Here is a 19750-nt window from a genome sequence, read left to right on the forward strand (position 1 = left end):
TGCCCAGTGCCCAAGACTGGCACATGTATTTGAGCCAATCCCACAGTCGTAACATCACAGACTAAGAGACCCTTGCTGCTCATGTGCTGCTTACAGGCACCCCATTGGACTAGAGAAGACCCCCTTTGGCCCCATGTAGGTGCTGCCCGGCTCTGCAAGTGTCCTTCACTTTTGCATGCAAGTCAAGTCACCTTCTGCGCAAGGCCTTGCACCAATGGAGGCTGTGCTGCCATTCATCTGCCAGCAATCAAGCAGAAGAATAGGGCAGAGCAGCTGTTTCTGGACATGAAACGATGATCGGTGCCAGGAGAGAATCTGGGGGGTGGGGTGGGGGTGAAGGGAGAAATCCAGAGAGCCCAGCTTAAGAAATCAAAGGTAGAGCTTTCTCCTGACTATAAGCCATAGGCGGGGCACTTCTGTCATCTGCTCCTGCTAAGAGAAATATCGTTTTAAGGCAATAAAAATGCCACCCTCAGCAGGTTTTAGCCAGAGGTAAATTACTTATAATAACCTTTGAAGTGCTGGAGGGATGCTGGTGGGGGTGGGAGTGGGGGGCTGATTGCCACAGCTGGATATGTCTGTCAGGAGTGTGGACTCTCCCCCCCCCCCTAAGGCCTGTAAACAGCTTGGGTTTCTCAAAGGTACTTTTGCACTTAAAAGCTTGGTCCTTCCTACTGTTCGCACCTGGGCTGGATGGAGAGGCCCTAAGCGCTGAAAATATTATGGCACTCCCCCCCATAAGTAATTCAAAATACAAATAATAGTAAATTATAAAATAATTTCCCCCCAAAATGACACAAATGATACATGTATGCTGAAATGTGCATGCATATAGTTCATGTGCAGCACCTGACAGAATCTGATTTCCTGGCATTATTTCCGCCTATGTTAGTAGGACACCCCACTCCTGGTTTAGGTGGGGATAAGTAATAAAATAGAACAGAAAAATAGGGAAAGAATGTGGAGGCTAAGGAAGTCTTAGAAAGTTCAGATTTTTCCTGTGATGCTTAAAACCCCCCAAAACCAATTGTCAGATTATTTCAAAAAATTCTCATTTGCTGGTGCCCTGAGCTTGTGCTTTTCCTGCCTCTTGGGTAACACAGTTCCCTGGTTCTGACCCAGGATGGGGCCAGTGCTAACCCCAGTAGGCAGTAAGTGACAGGGGACTCTGTCCATTTCCTGACATGGCCAACTCTTCCCTCAAAGCACCCTGCTGATTCCTGGAATCAACTCCTTCCAATCTCAAGCAAAGTTTCAGTCTTGAACATGAGTTTGATATGTTTTTGCTTACATTCTGCTATCAGGGAGAAGCAGCCTTAGTCCTTGGGTTTTGTCACCAAATATTGTAAACATTTAAATATTTGAGCATTGTAATATGAGACTGCAGAGCTTCTGAATCTCACGAGGCTTTTCTCTCTTGCAGGTCCCATGTGGAATCCTGAGATGAACCCCCAACAGGCCTCATACGCAAGTCCTGCCCCATAGCCAGGATGGAACTGGGAGCTGTCCGAGAGGTTGAGGTGCCTCACAGCTGCTGGAGAAGAAGGGATGATGGTTGCCATGGAGGACTCCCGTGCTGAGGGGCTGAAGGAAACCAGTTCCTTTTAGGCCTGGTGCTTAGTACCATGATGGGAGAGACACAGCATGCTTATGCCACCAACGATACTGAGCCCAGCGCCCAAGACAAAGATACTGGCTTTGAGCAATTTGGCAAGAAAGACGTGGGTGAATTTGATGGTCAGCTCCAGGAAGGCTCAGAGTCATGTCTCCACACTGGGACTGAGAATGGGTCCAGCTTCACTGGTGTCAAGGACAAGGAGCCACACAATCAAAGGGAAGCTGTGATCCGGCCTCAGCAAGCAGGCAAGATAGACTTCAAGTCCCTCCACAACAGGCCCAAGTTCCTTAGCGATGGCCCTTGGGGTTCTGTCAAAGGAAGCCCCCAGTCTCCCCCTGGAAAGAGCAGAGCGCGGGATAAGAACAAGCGGTCTGGAAAAGGAGAGCGTGGCCACCAGCAGCTCTATAGACTCACTATCAGCAATGCCAGACCAAACCCCACCATTGGTATTGCTTATCCCCAGCAGAAGGTCACCCCGCCCAAGAAGGTCGAAGTGGGCCGGGGACCCATCTCGGGGAGCTACAGGTTCCACGTCCCCAGTATCCCCGAGAGAGAGGTAGAACTGCAGCAGGAAGACCTCAGTTTCGCACGGTGTTTTCCTGAGGCCCCCTCAAGCCATATCTCTAGCAACTTTACCTCCCCAACACCAACCGCGCGCCCAGCCCATAGCGCAAAGCTTCAGCTGCCAGCCGGTGTTCCTCATGAAAACTCTGGCACCAATGGGCAGCTGCATTATGTGGAGTTCCAGGGTAATGGGAATAGCTCATGGCCTTTGCCAGAGAAAAGCCTCCCAGGTGCTAACAATGGACTCTCTGCCCCCAAAGCTTGCCCCTTGTTTCCCGAGAGCAGCAAACCTAGCACACACTGTGTGGGGCCCTTGTCGTTCCAGTACCCCTTCCAGACTTTGCACAGCTCTGCTGCGGACCCTTTCCAAGGCGACATTCATGCTCAAGATTACATCGATGTGTCGCTGGCCGCCAGTCAGGCTTCTCATGGTGCTTTTGCCTTCCATCCTTCCTCCAGGGAATGGAAAGAGGAAGCTCTCGCCGGTGGCTCCTATGACCACGTTGGCCTGGAGGGCAGGATGTACGGGTTGGCTCCCCAGCAGGCTCCCTTCCTCCCATCACAGACTCAAGGGCATTTGCCTTGCTACAAAGGAAGGAATGAACATTCCACTGACCACAATGGTGCTATCTCTCCTTCTGGTGCTATCGACCAAACTTCAAGCACTTTCCAAGAAAACCAAGGCGTTTTCCCACCCAGTTTACACGTCTCTAGTTTGCCAAAGCCAATCGGGAAGAGGCAGTCCTTGTTGACAGACAACGTAGCTAGTCAAAGGATACTGGATCCCGGTGGTACTCTGAGAAGGAACATGCCACAGGTCTCTCTACCCCAAGTGCACTTTCAGAACAAGCCTTATGGCGACCCCACGGCCAGTGCTGCCAGCCTGGGCTCAGTGCCTTTCGAGAAGAGCCTTCCCACTACTGTGCAGGCCCAACCCCGGCTCTTGCAGTCTTGGGAGGGAGGCAAGAAGGCTTACCCTCCCATGGAACAAAGCTCATCCGTGTACCCAAGCCCTGCTGGGAACCAGCTCTCGTTTGGGTGCCACCCAGGGGCAGAACAGAGGCAGCACATAAAGAAGGCCTGGCAGCAGCTGCGCCTCACCTCCGCAATGCCCAGCCAAGACCGAATTGAGCTGTCAAGGAAGCTGGCCAGCCAGAAGCCACCTTTTCCTCTTGGAGCATCAGACTGGGACAGCAGCAGCAAGGTTCAGAAGAACTCCACTCCCAGCTATCCAAGTAAAGTCCTGCTGACTGGGGAGGGGGTTGTCAGGCAGCAGCATGATCCAGGATCAAAGAACTGCACTCCGGCCAACGCTTTTGGCTTTGACGGGGCAAAGGACACGGAACTTCCTGGCATGTGTGTTTCCAGGGGCAAGCCCCTCTTCTTCAGCGTGAGCCAAGCACTGCCGCTAACTTCCTCTCGTCTCTCTTCCAACCCAGCTTTGGTGTTGCCACCGTCAGCCTTGACGGCCTCCCCAGCTGATTCTCCTCTCCCATCACCTGCTCCCCACCAGGCCAGCAGCGGCAGCACCTGCTCATCCCTCTCGCCCACGTCAAGCAGCCCAAACAGCCACAGTTTTGAAGATGGCACTGTGCTGACCACGTCGCCCTTCTTTCACCACCAGTGCCACCCAAAGGATCTCAGTGAGCCTTTCCATGCCTCCGACTCACTGAGCTCAACCACAATCCACTACCAGGCAGCAGACCCTCTCAAGGGCTTTCATCTCTCCCAAGGTGCCTCAAAGGATGAACTCCTCTACAGAGGCGTCCCTGTGGACAGCCACGTCCAGAAGCCAGAAGCGGATGCCTCCAAAGGGTGTCTGGAGGGCTTTGAGGCTGAGCTGCCTCCACCGCCTTATTCCTCACATCACTTCCTGGCAAGCACACTGAGCAGCACCAGCCTCGACCAGCTGGATGTCTTCCTGACCTGCAAGCAATGTGACCAGAACTTCAGCACTCTCTCCTCTTTCCTGGACCACCGTCAGTTCTGCAGTTCTCACACAGCTCTCCAGGGCCCATCAAAAGGCTCTTCCCGGGGGGCGGAGATCCGGAGGCAACATCAGGTGCCTCCTGAGTCCACAAAGCATCCGCAAGCTGGCCTGGGCCTCCTGCTGCCTCCTGTTGATTTTGCAGATGGAGAGAGCAAAGGGGAATCCAAGGAGGACCCTCTGAAGGCGAGCCAGCTGAACGGCCTTGCCCCAAACCCCATGCCGCTTAGCGCTTCTGACTTGGAGATAGACGACGCAAAGCTCGACAGTTTGATCACGGAAGCTCTGAACGGACTTGGGTACCAGTCAGATAACCCTGAGATTGACAGCAGCTTCATCGATGTGTTTGCTGATGAAGAATTGGCCTCTGTGAAGGTCACCAATGGTGGGACCACTTACAAAGCAAAAGAGAGCGTTGGTTCGGGGAAGAAAACGAAGCAGCACCCAGGGATGGAGGAGAATGTGAAAATGTTGAGCTGCTATGATGATCATCCTGGCATGGACTTGTCAAAAAGGAAACCACCCGGGAAGCAAAATGGGCATAAAGAGAGAGTGGCGAGCTGGTTTCCAGACCAGGGAGAGGAAAGGCTCGGAACACAGAGCAGCAGGGAGTCCGCTCAGAACAAGGCTAGTGACCTGGCAACGTATGGTGAGGCCAACGCTGATGCAAGTGCCCAAACAAAGGTCAGAAGGAAAAACTGCAGGAGCCCCTTTATGCCTCAAAGGCAGGAAGCCAAAACCATGTCAGAGCTGAAGCAGACCAAGAGCCTGAACCGCCCTCCTTCTCCAGGGAACAGCCTGCTCTCTGCGAAGGATGCCAAGAAGCGCAAGCTGCGGAGCGGCACCTGGAGCAAGGAGCTCATCCACAAGATTGTCCAGCAGAAGAACAAGCTGCACAAGCTGCACAGCAAGGGCGGCAAAGCCGTGCCGCTCTCCTTGCTTGCTGAGCGAATGCTCCCTGAAGCCAAGGACAGCAAGTTTGGCGAGTACGAATACATCTCAGAATCGGATGATGAGCGCGTGGAATACGCCAAGCGGCACTGCAGGAGGAAGGCGGGGCAGCGGTTCAACGGGAGGCTGAGGAGCAGCCTCAGTCGGAGGCGCCAAGGGAGAGCAGGGAGGGAGAAGGACAAGGAGCCGGCGTGGAGGTATGGTCAGAGGAGGAGCAGAGAGGAGCCCCAAAGGGCTGCCAGCAAAGAGCCTGGAAGTAAAAATGAATGCACGGGCAGAGTGTGGCGCAGGTGCAGCCGCTCTTCCACCAGCAGCTGCCAGAGCACCAGCCTGTCCAGTGAGATGAGCAACAGCCCTCAAAGCACTGAGAGGGCCGATTCTGACACTGAGAAGGAAAGCGAAGAGAGGAAGAGGTTGCTGCACGCCGCACCACATCCACGAGAGCAGCCGGACATTCCTGAGAAAGAAGTGGTAGGAGGAAGAAGCCAAAGAATGACCTCTGAGTTGTCCAGTGAGCAAGGCAGTATCAACTCACCCCCAGTTCAGGCAGCAGGTTTCCAGGTGCATCAGAGCCCCAGCATGTCCCCAGTCCTTTGCACAAATGGAGACGAAGGTTTGCTCCGGGCCAAGGGGAAGAGCTATCACAGCAGTGGCCTTCTTAACCAGAACCCCACTGGGCTCTTTGGCACTGAGGATGCAGAACAGTCCCACGGGGGATCAAGGCACAATGATGATAAGCCCCTGGCTGCACCGAAAGACGCCGAGCAATGTTCGCTGGAAAGGAATCAGTGCTGGCCCCAGTTTGCTGCCTACAATGGAGAGGCCTTGAAATACCACCTGGATGAACTCAGTGGCCCATCCTCTGATGGCAGCCATGACATCCCCAGTGACAAGCGCAACAGCTATGAACAAGTAGACCTCAAGTGTTCAAAGAAACCATTGATTGTGGCTCCAATCAGCTGTTTCCGAGACAATCCCATGGGCATAGGGATAGCCAGGAAAGGAGCTGCTGCGCTCGTTGATGCTGCTGGTGCATTTTATGACTGCAAAGGGTTATCTAACAGCTTTGAGTCATCGGGCCTTTTCTCGGATGCTGCAGGTGTGGAACCATCACACAGCAACAATGTGTTCCTCTGCCAAGGGGGCATTGACCTCAGCTCATTCAAACAGAAGCACCCTGAGATCACGCCCTATGAAGGTGATAATCATGAACAAAGCAAAGTCCCCTCACCTCTTAGCTTTGATTCTTCATCAGTATTCGGGGAGCTGCCTGTGGCCGAGTTTGATGCCACCTTATATGATGGTGTGGTATCAAGCAAGGACAATTACGTGGCCTTTGAGTGTGCTGGCCATCATCAGCTCAGCAAAACCACCCCCTTTGACCAGCAGTATTCTCCATTCCCACAAGAGAAAGACTGGAATCTGATGGAGGGGACACCCCCAGTTTTGCCAGAAGACATTGCCCAGTTTCACAGCCTCCCTGTTGAAAAAACAGCCTCTAAAAGGTACCCTGGCGAGATCAACCAAATCCCTTTAGCCGAAAGGATGGCTGATTACAGTATGGCTTTCATGAGCACTATCTCAGATGATGAGCTCGAGATCAAAAGGTTAGTCACTGAGTTGGAAAGCCAGCTGCAAGCAAACAAGCTGAACATGGAAGTATCCGATGAACACCAAGCTCCCAGACAACCTACCAGCACAGATAAGAAGGAAGCCACCCACCAGTTTTCACTCTTAACCCTCGACCAGGAAAGCAATGGAAAAGGGCTGTTCCTAACAGAAGCTGAGTTTGAGAAAGCAAGCCTCCTTTCTACAAAAGCCTGTGTCTGTGAAAACTCAGGGAATGAGAAAAGTCTCCTTGCAACTTTAGATAGCAAGTACAGAAGCCACAGGGACCCTTGGCCATGTCCGGTGCCATTCAGCCCAATGCACTCCACCATGCACACACCATCTGCCACAGATCTGATTTTGGGAGGTCCTTTTAACTCCAAAGAGGACCAAGACAAGCTTCATGACAACCTGAAGGGTATTGAAATCTCCGAGGAAGATGACTTCAGTGAAATGCAGGCTGCACCTGCCAGAATCATGCCAGATCCATGCCCTTCAGGCATCTCTGACGATTTGCGAGTTCCAAGCTACACAGAGCATTTGATCCAAAGCCCTGATCCATTGTTCCCTAAAACTCTGGAGGCAGCTGAGCTAAATGCGCATGAGCCTTTGCCTCTGAGAGGGGAGGCGTTTGCAGAACTGCCACCAAAGGAAAAATCTTTTGATGGTGCTGCTGAGTTGGAAACGTACGGGCAGCAAGTTCTGTGTTTGAAGTCAGATTTTGGACTACAAGATGTTGGTGGTCCAGAGCTTGATGGCAACTTGCCCTCTAGTGCCCAAAGCATCAAGGACCCAGAAATGCTGGAGAGCATCACACTCTTCCCAAGGGATGAGGATGGATCTGCCCTTCTGGATAAGTCCCGACAGACTGTTTGCCACTCTCCAGCCCTTCACAATAAAGCTGGAGATGGGAAAATACTGGTTTTTGACACATTGCCATTTTCAAAGGAGATGAATGGGGAGGTAGAAGATGTGTCCACTCCCCAGGAGAAGGCAGGCAACCCATTGCAGCAGCTGCAGTTGTTTGTGGCCAGGACGGCCAAAAGCAACGAGGAGGACTTGCTGATGCCATGCTTTCCAGCCCTGCAGCCCACCTCCCACTTGCCTGCAAGTGTTGACATTCAGTCTGAACAGGAAGAGGCATCTATGGGCCCTGTTGCAAGTGAGGAGGTGGCTGAAAGTCCCACAGTGAAAGAAAGGAAGAGCTCCCTGGCAGACGAATCTGAGAACAGGACCAAGGCATCTGATTCAACTGAACTATTTTTTGAACCAGGCAAACAGGCAGAATATCTTGGTGAAAGGGCTCCCTGCACTACAGAGCAATCAGCCCTTCAGAGCCCTGAAAGACACAATCCCATTGCAGAGGAGAAGGAGCAGGAGCAGCACCTAAAATATGACTGTTTTGAGGAGGTGGGTGACATTAAACTGTGTGCAGGTGGCATTTCCCCAGAGCACAGACACCTCTCACCACTCAGCGGCTCAATGGTGACCTCATTGCTAAGGGAAGAGAGAACGCAAGGCTGTCAAGGTACAGGAGAGGTGGTAGAAGATCAGCAGAATGCAACCCTGGCATTTAGGAGCCACAGAAAATCCCCCTTAAGCTCTGGATCATTTGAAAATGAAACACTAGGCTGTGCTTTGCCAGCCACGCTCAAGGGACTTGTGGCTCACTGCACACCTTGGGGCGAAGCCTGCTGTGAGGATCAAGTGTTGTGTGCTGCAGAAGTCCACCAGATGGAAAGGAGTGGTGATCAGGTGGGACAGTTGCAATGTCATGTGACTTTGGCTCCCAGCAACTCACCTGAAAATCAACATCAGGATGATTACTGCTTGCACGGGAGAGGTTTCTGCTTGGGAACTAGCCCAGTTTCAGAAGAAGGCCAGAACTTGGAGGAGCAAGCCAGCCACTGTGCAGAAGCTTTGTCTCTGGAAGTCAGCTTGGCTAGTCAGAAAGAAGTGCTGAAAAGTGACACAGGCAGCGTAACACTCTCTGACTTTGGAGTACCACCATCTGAAGAGAGTCCGACTGCTGCTGGGGAGCAGCAGATTCCCCTTGTGTGCAGGTGCTCCTCTAGTGCTGAGAAGACTGTTGTTGGGAATCCCATGCAGGATTATTCGGAGCACCAAGAATGGACAGAAGCACCACAATTTCTACCCAGCATGCTCCCTTGTGGCGCCACCTCTCTTTTGCTGTCAGATACGATCAATAGTAGTCAACAGCACATTGAAGAAGATGCCACCAGCACCTTGGCAGAACCTGAAAAGGTTGTCCGTACACCACCTGCCTCTTCCCTGTGCTCTAGCGACCTGGCAGTTCCTCCTGTAGAGATACAAATACCCTTGAAATTACAAGCCAACAGCTGCACATCTCCCAGCCTGCTACCTTCTAAAAATAATGATATTCCCGAAGAACTATCCAAGCATCCAGGTCATGAAGACAGTGGCATGTGCTCTGTGACGGATGTGATTACCTGTTCTCAGTCAGCATCCTTGCAAAACATCATGCTTGACCAGCCTGCATCAGAGACAGATTCTGCTCAGCTTACAAATACAAAGACAAATCAAAACAGGGAGTTAATGTCAAAGCCTCAGGGGCCAAAGGAGGCTCAGATTTGCCTCCAGAAAGGCAGCAAAGATCAAGCTCAACCAGAGATCCTTAATGATCAAGAGATGGCCACTGCTGACCTTGCAGGAACAGCTAATGCCAGTGAGGTTCACCTTAGTGCTGGCCAATTTCCAGAGACCACAGAGACTGGGATCAAGAAGGCTTCACAAGACATGGACAGCAGAGGCAACAGTTTGAAGAATGAAGGCTCTGAGAGTGTGAAAGGGTACATTAGCTACACAGAACAAGAGGAAGGCAATGATGAAAGTCTGAAAGATGATTTCAAGACCAAGCAAGCAAAAGAAAAGAAGGGGAAAGGACTGCAAGTCACCTGTGATATTTGCACAGTTCGTTTTAGAACCAAAACTGGGTTGATGAGGCACAAAACTGTGAAACATCAGGAGAAAAAGGAGACCACTCCGTTGCCAGGCCTGGACTGTGCTCCACTGGAAAAGGCATTCACGGCAAGCAAGCAACTCTCTCGGAGAAACAGCAGGGCTTCCATCAAAGAGAGAGCAAGCAGCTCACACCTGTCAAAAGCAGGCGTTAGCCAACCATTTCCCAAATCCTGCAGGAGCCAAAGGAAAGAGCCCAGTCCAGAGATCCAAGAAGTTGTTAGTAAGGTGCTCGGTGACCTAAGTGTGATTTCATTTGATGTAACCCAGGAACTCCAAAGTACAGATGTTCCAAATGAAGACATGAAAACAACGTCGCTAAGGACAGAGGCAGAGAGATTGGGCAACTCAGCACCTGGCTCTAAACCAGGGCCAGACACAGGAGGGAAAGACAAAGAGGCTGGTGCTGGTGGGTTGGGCAGTTTTGCCAGGAAGAAATTGAAGGAAAAGGCAAGAAAAGCCAAAGTATTTCCCAATGAAACCATCGAATCTTCTCATCTAGAGAGTGAGATCCCTGAGCTTCGCTCCACAATGATTCCCTGCACTGTCAACCTCCTTCTGACCACTGTCTCTAAAGAACTGGAGAGCAGCACTCCAACACCTGGCCTCCAAGAACAGGCAAGGGCACAGTCACCATTGCCACTTCACCCTCCAATAGTCAAGGACTTGGAAGAAGTTGGTGAAAAGACATCATCAGCCCAAGAGATGGCTGGGCAAGAGCTTCTTCAGGATGTAGGGAGCTGTAATGAGCAATTGGTGGATCCAGGGTTGAAAGGACACTTGCCAGAGAAGTGGATGAGCAGGTACCCAAAACAAGTTGAGGAAAGGTTGAGCAATGTCTGTGAAGAACCAGGTGAGGATATCAGCATGGAAAAACCAGAGTCATCTGAAGAGAATCCACCCAAAGAGATTTGCTGTAGAAATCAAAAGAGGCCATCAATGTATACACCAAGTCCCAACAGCCTCCAGCAGTCCTGCCATGCTGGAGCAGTTGAAGAGGACTTCCCTGAAACCATATCAGAAAAAGCTTCCAGTGGTGTCCCTTATCCCACAGAGTCCAAGCCTTTGAGGATGGAAGAGCTTCAGATGAGGAATAAATCTCAGGGGGATGAGGGGGATGCCATGGGTCCAGACCTGCAGAGTTTGTTTGATGATGACTCCACGTTTTCACAACTTTTCCCCAGGAATGACCGGTTTGCCCATCGGAAGTGCAGGCGGGTATATGGAAAGCGGACCAAGAAGCCCAAACCTGTCATAGAAGTGAACCCCAGGCCAGAAGGCATGGCGGGTCTCTTTACAACCAGGATGGCTTCAGATCTAGGAGAAACCAGCTCTTTCTGTGTCACCAGGGAGGACCCTTGTGAGTACGACACCATCTCCATTGATGACGCTCTGACTCTCAACATGTGTCATGGCAGCAAAGCAATAGTAAGTGATATCAATTCCAGATCTACCAAAAAAGTTCTGCAGCCAGACGATGCCAGGCAAAGGGAGGACATTACTGATTTGAAGAGCGATGGCACAATAAGGAGTCCAACAGAGGATCTTCCAAGCTTGAGTAGTTGGGGTAGTCTTGAGAAGAAGACGGAAGGCATTTCTGTTGACAGAACATTGCTCAGCCCATCCGTGGAACTGACAAATGGGCAATCATCAATGGCTCCCAGTCCAGAACCTCCTGACCTGGAAGAAGAATCCTATGACACTAGGATGAATGAAAATCCTGGCTTGTCTGAGTTTCATACAATTGATATGGATATGTTGAACACAAAGTTTGAGATGAGAGATGTGTGCTTCTACAACATTGGGGAAGATCATCGCAGCCACACTGATGATGAATGCACCTCAGGGTTCAAGCCACCATCACCAGCCCAGCAAGGCAGACCCATCAAAAATAAGCTAGGAGAAGGAAAGCAGGGGAAAACCCGTAGCGACTTGAATCTCAAGGCTAAAGACAAGCAATACAAGTGCAAGGTGTGTTTCCAGTGGTTCCTCACTTTAGGGGAGCTGGACTTCCACAAGCTCACTCACAACCCTTCTCCTCCACCAACATGCTACATGTGTGTCCAGAGGAAGTTCAGCTCCCGGGAGCAGCTAAGGGACCATTTGAAGGAGAAGCATGCCAAGAACAAAGCCGGCTTGTGGGCCTGTGGGATGTGCCTGAAGGAAATATCTGACGTCTGGATGTACAATGAGCACTTACGAGAGCATGCCACTCAGTTTGCCCGGAAAGGCCAGGCTCAGAAATCTGTCCTGGGTGGGTTGCCCAGCTGCTTCAGTGATGATGATGATGCTGTCACGCATTTCCTGAACTCTATCATATGCCGGAAACCCAACAAATCAGCCAAGCATGCTGAGCCTGGCAGCAAAGCACCTGCTTGCAAAGAGAGCAAAAGTCCCAAGGAACCCCAAGGAGGGCAAGAAGTAACTGTCAACAAGGACACCTTGGAGGTCCCACTAAGAACCAAGCCAACTGTTGCCTCTCCCAAAGCAACAGCCCCATCTCCCGACCCTGCCCCTAAAGCCGAAGGGGCTCCAAAGTTGGCTCCCATGCACCCAGAATGCAAAGATCCCTCTCGAGATTGCCATCACTGTGGGAAGCAGTTCCCCAAGCCCTTCAAGCTCCAGCGCCACCTGGTGGTGCACAGCTTGCAGAAGATCTACCTGTGCCACAAATGCCCAATGTTTTACCAGGAAACCAAAGAGCTTCGGAACCACCTCAGCCAAGAGCATGGAACGGCTGAGGAAGCAGACATCAAGCACACCACGCTCTATGCCTGTGAGCTCTGTGCGGATGTCATGCATGTCATCAAGAAGTCTTTCATCTGCAGCACCTGCAACTACACCTTCTCCAAAAAGGAGCAGTATGACCGGCACATGGAGAAGCACCTGGTGGGGAGCAGCAAGACCTTCCGATTCCGAGGAGTGATGCGGCCAGGAGTCTCGGCCAAGGATGGGGATAAGAAAGTGAAAGAGGAAGGACACCTGCGGGAAGACATACCAGCAGCCAAAAAGAAAAAGTTGGTGCATCGCAACACCTTGCTTGCACCTTGCTTGCACTTACCTGTGCAGGCAGATTGCACCTGTGTCCCCCAACTAGGGAGTGAACCTCTGCTGTCTCCAAATGAGCCTCTATCCACAGCAGCCAATGTGGCCACAACACCTCGACCCCAGACCTCCGTAAAAACAGAAGACCTGGTGGGCCGCTACTCCAGTCTCCTGGGTGAAATTGCAAAAACCCAGTGTGATTGTCTGCCTCCCCCTTTTCCAGTTTTGCCCCAGGATGAATCAGGTGGCCCAGAACTCAAGCCCACCACTGCACTTTCTGCAAGGCAGCTGGTGAAAGGAGACTCCCTCGGCGACAATCCACCTCCTTCCATAGACTCTACTGATGCAGTTAGTATTGATCTAGCCAGCTTAACACATAAGCAAGCAGCACCACCAACACAAAAGCTGCCTCCAGTTCATTTCTCTGAGAAGCACAGCAAAGAGGCAGTGGCCCCAGAAAAAGTCACCTCTAACAGCAAAGGTGAACATGCCATGGGAACCTGGGACAGCCCACATTTCCAAGAAGAACCCGTGAGCAAGATGCCTGACCTTTCTGCTCCAAATCTGGGGGCGACAGAATGCAAGGGGACTCCCAAAACTGAGTGGAGCGGCAATCCTGATCTAAGTGATACAGCTCCTCAGGAAAGTGCGACCAAGATGCACTTACCTGAAGCAACCTTCCACATGTTCCTGCTGAAGGACAAGACCTCCTCACTTGCCCTCAACCGGTCTGCCAAAGAGATGCCTTCAAAGAAGGTCACAGGTAGTCAGACCTATGCCGAGAACGACCCCAGTGTCCATTGCTCCCTGGGCAGTGCAGAAGAGACTCAGAAGCCACCACCCTTAAAAGACAAGGCCCTCCCAGAGATGGGTGCTGCTTATTCCAGAGACAACGGCACCAGTGTTGGCATCAAAGAGATGGGAAGCAACCCCGTCAAGCCTGTGAGCGGCCACCTCCGGAGCGAGGTGGGAAGTGCCCAGGCAAAGCACAGCCACCCTGACCTGAGCAAATGCCCAGAGAGACCCATTGCTAATGGGCTGACCAAGCTTCACCCCAAAAAGCGGAAAGAACACAAATCCGCTCACAAAGGAAGCTCAGCCTCCCGCGAGAACATTGAGGGGGATGGCAACAAGAAGAAAAAAGCCCGGACGCCGGATGCTGGGAGGAGCGACGCTGCTGGAGGGTTCAAAAGGGCTGATTGGCCCAACAGTGATGCTTTTGCTCTTTCCCCCCGGAGGAGGGACCCTCACTGCAACAAACTGAGCCCTACGCTCAAGGTGTCCATGGCTGGCGGCCAGCTCAAAAAGATGGTGCTTGACCAATGCTTTCAGAAGAAGGCGGAGATCCGCCACGCCAATGGAGACCTGAAACGCAAGAAGGACCTCTTGGCCAGCAAGGCCTTCCACCACCCCCTTTTAGCCAAAGACCCCTCTGCCTCCCTGCCAGGCTCTTTGAGCCGGCACAGAGCTGTCCAAGGTGCTAAGCTGCCCGACTCTCACAATTACAGGACAGCTGAATCCCAGAACAATCTCCTAAGCCAACTGTTTGGGCAGAAATTAAGTAGCTTTAAAATTCCTTTAAGAAGAGATACTTCTGAGTAATTTATGAAAGTGACTTATGGTGATCCTTCGCTGCTTTCATTGGGGTTTGCAGGGGGGGGGGAGAGAAATTATCAAAGCATTAAATTCGTTTGTGTAGCGTGATTTCTCTGTCTAGCTTAAATGAACTTGCACTGCAGCCTCTGAAATAGTTTTGCTTTGTGTCTTGCTAATCTACTTTAATTCACCTGATTTATCATGCAAATGCTAGAACTTTGATGTTGCTGATGATGTTCATGAACTAAAACTGTAATCGCTTTGGGCAGAGTGAAGCGTCAAGAGGAAATGCTTTATTGGAGAAGTGCTGAGGTTATAAGGATACTTGCAAATCCCAGCCCCTTTTCAGACTGTGTCTCTGTTATCTTTGTACAAAGTACTTGAAGAGATGAACTTCATTCCAGAGACGTCTTATTCATAAGGTGCAGCACACTGTAGAAAGCATTTTTTTCCTCCTCCCAAAGATTTTGCACAAATAATCCCGAACGATTTCATTTAATTGGGAGCCAGCCTAAGAAATAACAATTTTAAAAAATTAAATTAAGAAGGAAGCAGGCCACAGTTTTGACAGACAGACATTTCCAAGAAGGTGGCATTAAGAACTGCCATGCAGCATTTGGAAAGTTACTGCCTTTATTAGACCACTGTAGATGTTGCTAAAAGAGGGTTATATTTTTTATTTTTGCAAAGAGAAATGTACACGCCTTCCCCTCTAACCTAGCTAAACTGCACCTTGAAGATTTGTGACATAGTTTTTTTTTATTGTTGTTTTTAATTATTAATATTTTCCAGTGAGAAAACTGCCAACTTACATCTTCCCCACTCCCCTGCAGTACTGTGTCTCAAGGACCTGTAAGGTATCATTTTTATATTAAAAACAAACCAACAAACTCTTACTGTATTGAGGTAGTTGCTAGACTTGGTATGGGCTTTACACTATGCAGTTAAACTGGTGCTATTTTTATTTTCATAATGTGAATACAGACAGGAACACACACACACACACGAGTCAAGAAAGAGGGAGAAACTTGTGAAAGAAGTAAACAGTTGCCTGTCTAAACCTAACACGGAGAGTGCAGGATGGTGTTCTGACAATGCTCCTCCTGTGACGCTAAGACTCTGCAGTGTATGCAGCAAAGGTTACATCTTGAGGCTTGAATCTCAGGTGCAAAAGGCGACTTGGAGGATAATCAGCTGTTAATAGGGACCTCCATGTTTGAGAAAGAGGAGGAGACAATGCACTGAAGGGGTTAAGGGGGGCACGCTCTCAGAGTACTTTGCGTGTGTCTTGGAAACTATATGTGTTTCATTTTTTTTAAGGAATTAAATGGCTTTATCCTGTTAATATGTACCTTTACAGTTCTTTGTGTAAAAAAAAAAAAAGTAGGTTAATTATACGTCAGGTGCAATGCATTATGTTAAAAGTTTTTATTTTGATATTTGTCAGAGAACAGAGAAAAGTACAGAAGATGCCATTTTTTAAATAATAAAAAAGATGTTGTAAAGGTGCTATTTGAGCGCCTCTGCCTCTTTTAATATTGTTGAATAAAGTATGAGATGAACATAATGCTGTGGTACTGTAAAACGGGGCCCGGATTTATCTTCTCAAATATAGTCCAATATTTTCACAGAAGCTCACCGGTCTGTGTGGCGTTTTTCAGACAGTCTGCCTTCTATTCATTTCTCGTCCTTTGGGGATGCAGTGAGCGTGGGAAGGTGGTTCCCTGGTAGGCAGGACTGGGCTCCCATGTAACAACTGAAATTGCGTTACAGGGCGTTGGACTAGATGACCCTTGGGGTCTCTTCCAACTCTACAGCTCTAGGATTCTGGCTTAGTGTTCTTCTGTTAACAAAGAGCAGCCAGCACATGACTTGGGATGTTGTGATGCCATTGTCAAATAATAGAAAAGGTTTTCAGATGACTTTCAGATGACACCTCGGTTACCCAAGAGCAGATCTTCCATTTTCAGAGACAATGGAAAGTTGTGGTGCTAACATGTCACTCTGAGCCCTAAGAGGAAGGGCAGCATGGTACAATAACCAGCCCTCACTCCCACTTGCACTGCTAATGTTCTCCAGCATGCTTGGCCCACAGTTTATTTGTGCTTCTACAACATACCCCAGCATTTCTGAACACTGATTGTCTGGGCTTTGCTATGCGAGTCTTAATCCTTGGCTGCTTGGCTCCCTGATGGACATCACCCTGACTCCTGTTTCCTAACTCCACCCTTCACACATCTCTTCCTATCCCTGAAATGCTGTACTTAAAATATCCCCAAATCTGCTTCCCAGCATCCCAAATGCAACACAATTAATCACATGTGCCCTAATTCTGTCCGTGAGCAATCCCCTGTACAGAGAAGGGAGGAGCAGCTTTGGCTTCCCTTGGTGACTGTCCACTCCCCTGTATTCTCAAGGGGGCTTTGTTGCATCATGAGCCACTGTCTCAGCTTGTCAGGTTTAGCAAGAGGAGCATTCTGTTGCATTAGTGGAATGCAGAAAGTAATAATAATAATAATAATAATAATAATAATAATAATAATAATAATACCAGCACTTGGTAGAGAAAAGCTTGTCCAGGACCCTCCTGGTCAGTCTGCCTTTGTCCTCAAGATGACCTCTGTGTGAGTCTCCCTGAGTTCCAAAGGCACGGAGGCCGCCGCAAAGCGACGGGTATATTATATTCTTTAATTACTGTTGCAATCATAACATTTAAACACTGTCAATGAGAGATAGCTCATAACCGCAGGCTAGAATCCTGCCACTTGGGGCTTGTAACTCAAACTGCAGGATTAATTTGATTAATTGATAGAATTATTTTCCAAACCACTCTTTTGTTTATGGCGGCTTTAAATGCTCACCGCCCGCACCCTCCCTGAGTGTTGCGAAGGAGAGATAAAGCCAGCTGAAAATAATTAGTATGGCTTAATTTAGGGAGGGGGGGGCGTGAGGAAATAACCTCAAAAAGAATTTTGTCAGGAAATTTACAGCGGCGCATATTTTGCAAGCGGGTGCCGGGAGGAAATATGACGGGCTTGAAAATGGAACTCTGGCGCCGCGTCTCTGATATATTTCGCTGTGGATATAAAAGCATCAGGCAGAGGCATAGTTTGTACCTGCTTGTTCCAGATTTCTCCCTCCTCCAGATTAATAGCATTAAGTGCTTTTGAAAACAACAGGCTCCCGTGGAAGGAAGTCCTCCGGCAGGCTTAGAAACAGCCACTTCCAGGTGGCCAGTGACATTTGAAAGCAGCTGGGATCTCATGTTCCTTATCTTATCTGATTATTTTTTTAAAAAGAAAAATATATACTAGGAGAGTGGCAGCTCAAGCTGTCCTGTAAGCCACACCCAGCCAACGTTTCTTCTTCTCCTGACCGTTTGGGAGCACCAGCTGGGATTACTCAGCAACAAAGAGAAGGCACTCTGTGTGCGCTTTGGCGCACCCTCGGCTATTACTTCCCATTTTCCCAAATGAAACAGGTTCTGGAGTTAAGCCCCGTCAAGTTAACCCTGCTGTTGTCTTCATGTTGTGTTTGCAGGGCTCCAGCAGGAAACGGATGCTGGCCTAGATGAGTCCTTGCTCTGATCTAGCATGGCTCATCTAAGACTGGCCTCTTAGTCCTAACAGGGCCCTGCCCCACCAGCCTGTAAGTCAGCCAGCCTTCACTTTCCTACCTTCTTGCTTTCAACGAGTCCAGGCGGTGGCACTCCCTGTCCTACCTCCCCATTCTTAGTCTCACTGTTGCCCTTGTAGAACTCAGCAAAGAGGAGAAGGGTGGAGACAAAGCCTGAATGAGTTGGCTCTGCCTATCTTTGGCTCCCTGCCTTCTGCCCTACCAGTTGCCAAAACAGTTCTTATGAAGGGTTGCAGGGAAATCTCAGCACCTATGAGCAGAAAACACGCTAGAGAGCCCTTGAGGAGACACCCAGGAGAACCAGCCCATCTTTCATCTCATTGCTGTGTAGCTGTGCAATTGAGAGACAACGTCCTGGCCCTTGTCACCAGCCGATGAACTCATGCTCAGGTTTCTTTCCCTGCCAAATCCTTTAATGCATAAAACCAAGTAATGGATAGGCAACAGTTAAGGGCACAGCAGGGGGGTTGCATGGCTAAGCAGGAGCCAAGATGTTCTTTATTTCATAAAAAGTATACAGCCCTTGATTGTTTTTTTAAAATAAAAACAACAACAACCCTCAAAGCAGTTGACCAACAAGCTCTTCCTTTGGAAGAGTGGGGCAGACTCTTACCTGGGACACCACAGTTCAACACCCCTCTTAGCCATGAAGTTCACTTGGTGACATGGAGGGTAATTTACCTCATAGGGTTGCTGTGGGATTAAATGAGGTGGGGACAGAACCATGGAAGCCATACTGAGCTACTTGGTGGGTAAAGGTGAGCTATAAATACAATAAAATAATAAGCGACAGGCATCTCTTCTCTGGGTCAGCAAGTGGACACTTCTGGGAGTGGGCTGGGCCTGTGAGGTTTGTTCACAACAGCACCGATGCTTCTGTTTCCTTGGCGACAGGAGGTGCCAGCTCAGTATCCTGCTTACTCTCAGGTGCTTCCCATGGAGGAGGCTCCTTACCAACAGGAGTGATGGGGGAGCGGGCAGTAGTTGAGGCCTCCTGTGAGTGGCCTGCTTGAGGGGTCCAATGCCACAGGGCTGGGACACCTCTCTTGACACTTGAGCCTGCCTCTCTCTCCCCAGTTCCTGACGCTTGATCACTGGTCCCCTTCTCCAGCTCAGATATTTATTGGGCCCCATTTCACCTCCCTAAAACACTCTCCCAGGTCATTTAGTTCCACCTCTCTGATCTGCCCCCCTCCACCTTCCTCATGATCTGCCCATCCCCTCCATGACATCTCCACAGGACCCATAACATATCACACAGGTCTGGAAGCATGGTCTGGGGTTTGTCTTTTGAAGACAGGTGGAGCTCACGGGGCAGGCAGGGGAAGAAACCCAGTGAGACTCTGCAAGATAGTCTTCACCAACCTGCTGCCCTCCTGAAGTTTTGAACTACAGCTCCCATCAGCCCCAGCCAGCATGGCTATATGGTGCTGGGGCTGGTGGGAGTTGCAGTTCAAAGCAACATCCTTGCCATTGTCTTCCCTTCTGTGAGGGCCTTGAGCATGTCTGAAAGGCCAGGGAGGTTGCCAGCCACATCCCATCTCTTACAGGCCTCAGTAAGTCTGTAGTTTTTTTATTTGTATGCCACCTTTGGACCCCAAAAAGGCCCCAAGGTGGCTGACAAACAAAAAACAAATAAATGCAAATACTGTGCAAAAATAATGCCAATGCAAACCATACAAGGAAGAAACATTCCCAACATTTCCAAAGTAAAAACCCAATACAGCCATGTTCCTGCCAAAAGG

At 49.9% G+C, this 19750-nt stretch overlaps 1 protein-coding gene across 9 annotated transcripts in view; it reads left to right on the forward strand.

Annotated features, from left to right (window-relative positions):
* The window catches only part of ZNF469 (zinc finger protein 469), a 281476-nt gene extending 265540 nt beyond the window's left edge, over positions 1–15936 (forward strand). For all 9 annotated transcript variants that reach the window (XM_079988670.1, XM_079988668.1, XM_079988673.1 and 6 more), the window contains one exon: positions 1424–15936. In XM_079988670.1, coding sequence (XP_079844796.1) covers positions 1626–14375 — 12750 coding nt within the window. In that variant the 5' untranslated portion in view covers positions 1424–1625 and the 3' untranslated portion in view covers positions 14376–15936. The remainder of the gene's footprint in view (positions 1–1423) is intronic.
* Positions 15937–19750: the final 3814 nt, after the last annotated feature.

This window comes from Podarcis cretensis, assembly GCF_951804945.1.
Source record: "Podarcis cretensis genome assembly, chromosome: 8".
NCBI lineage: Eukaryota > Metazoa > Chordata > Lepidosauria > Squamata > Lacertidae > Podarcis > Podarcis cretensis.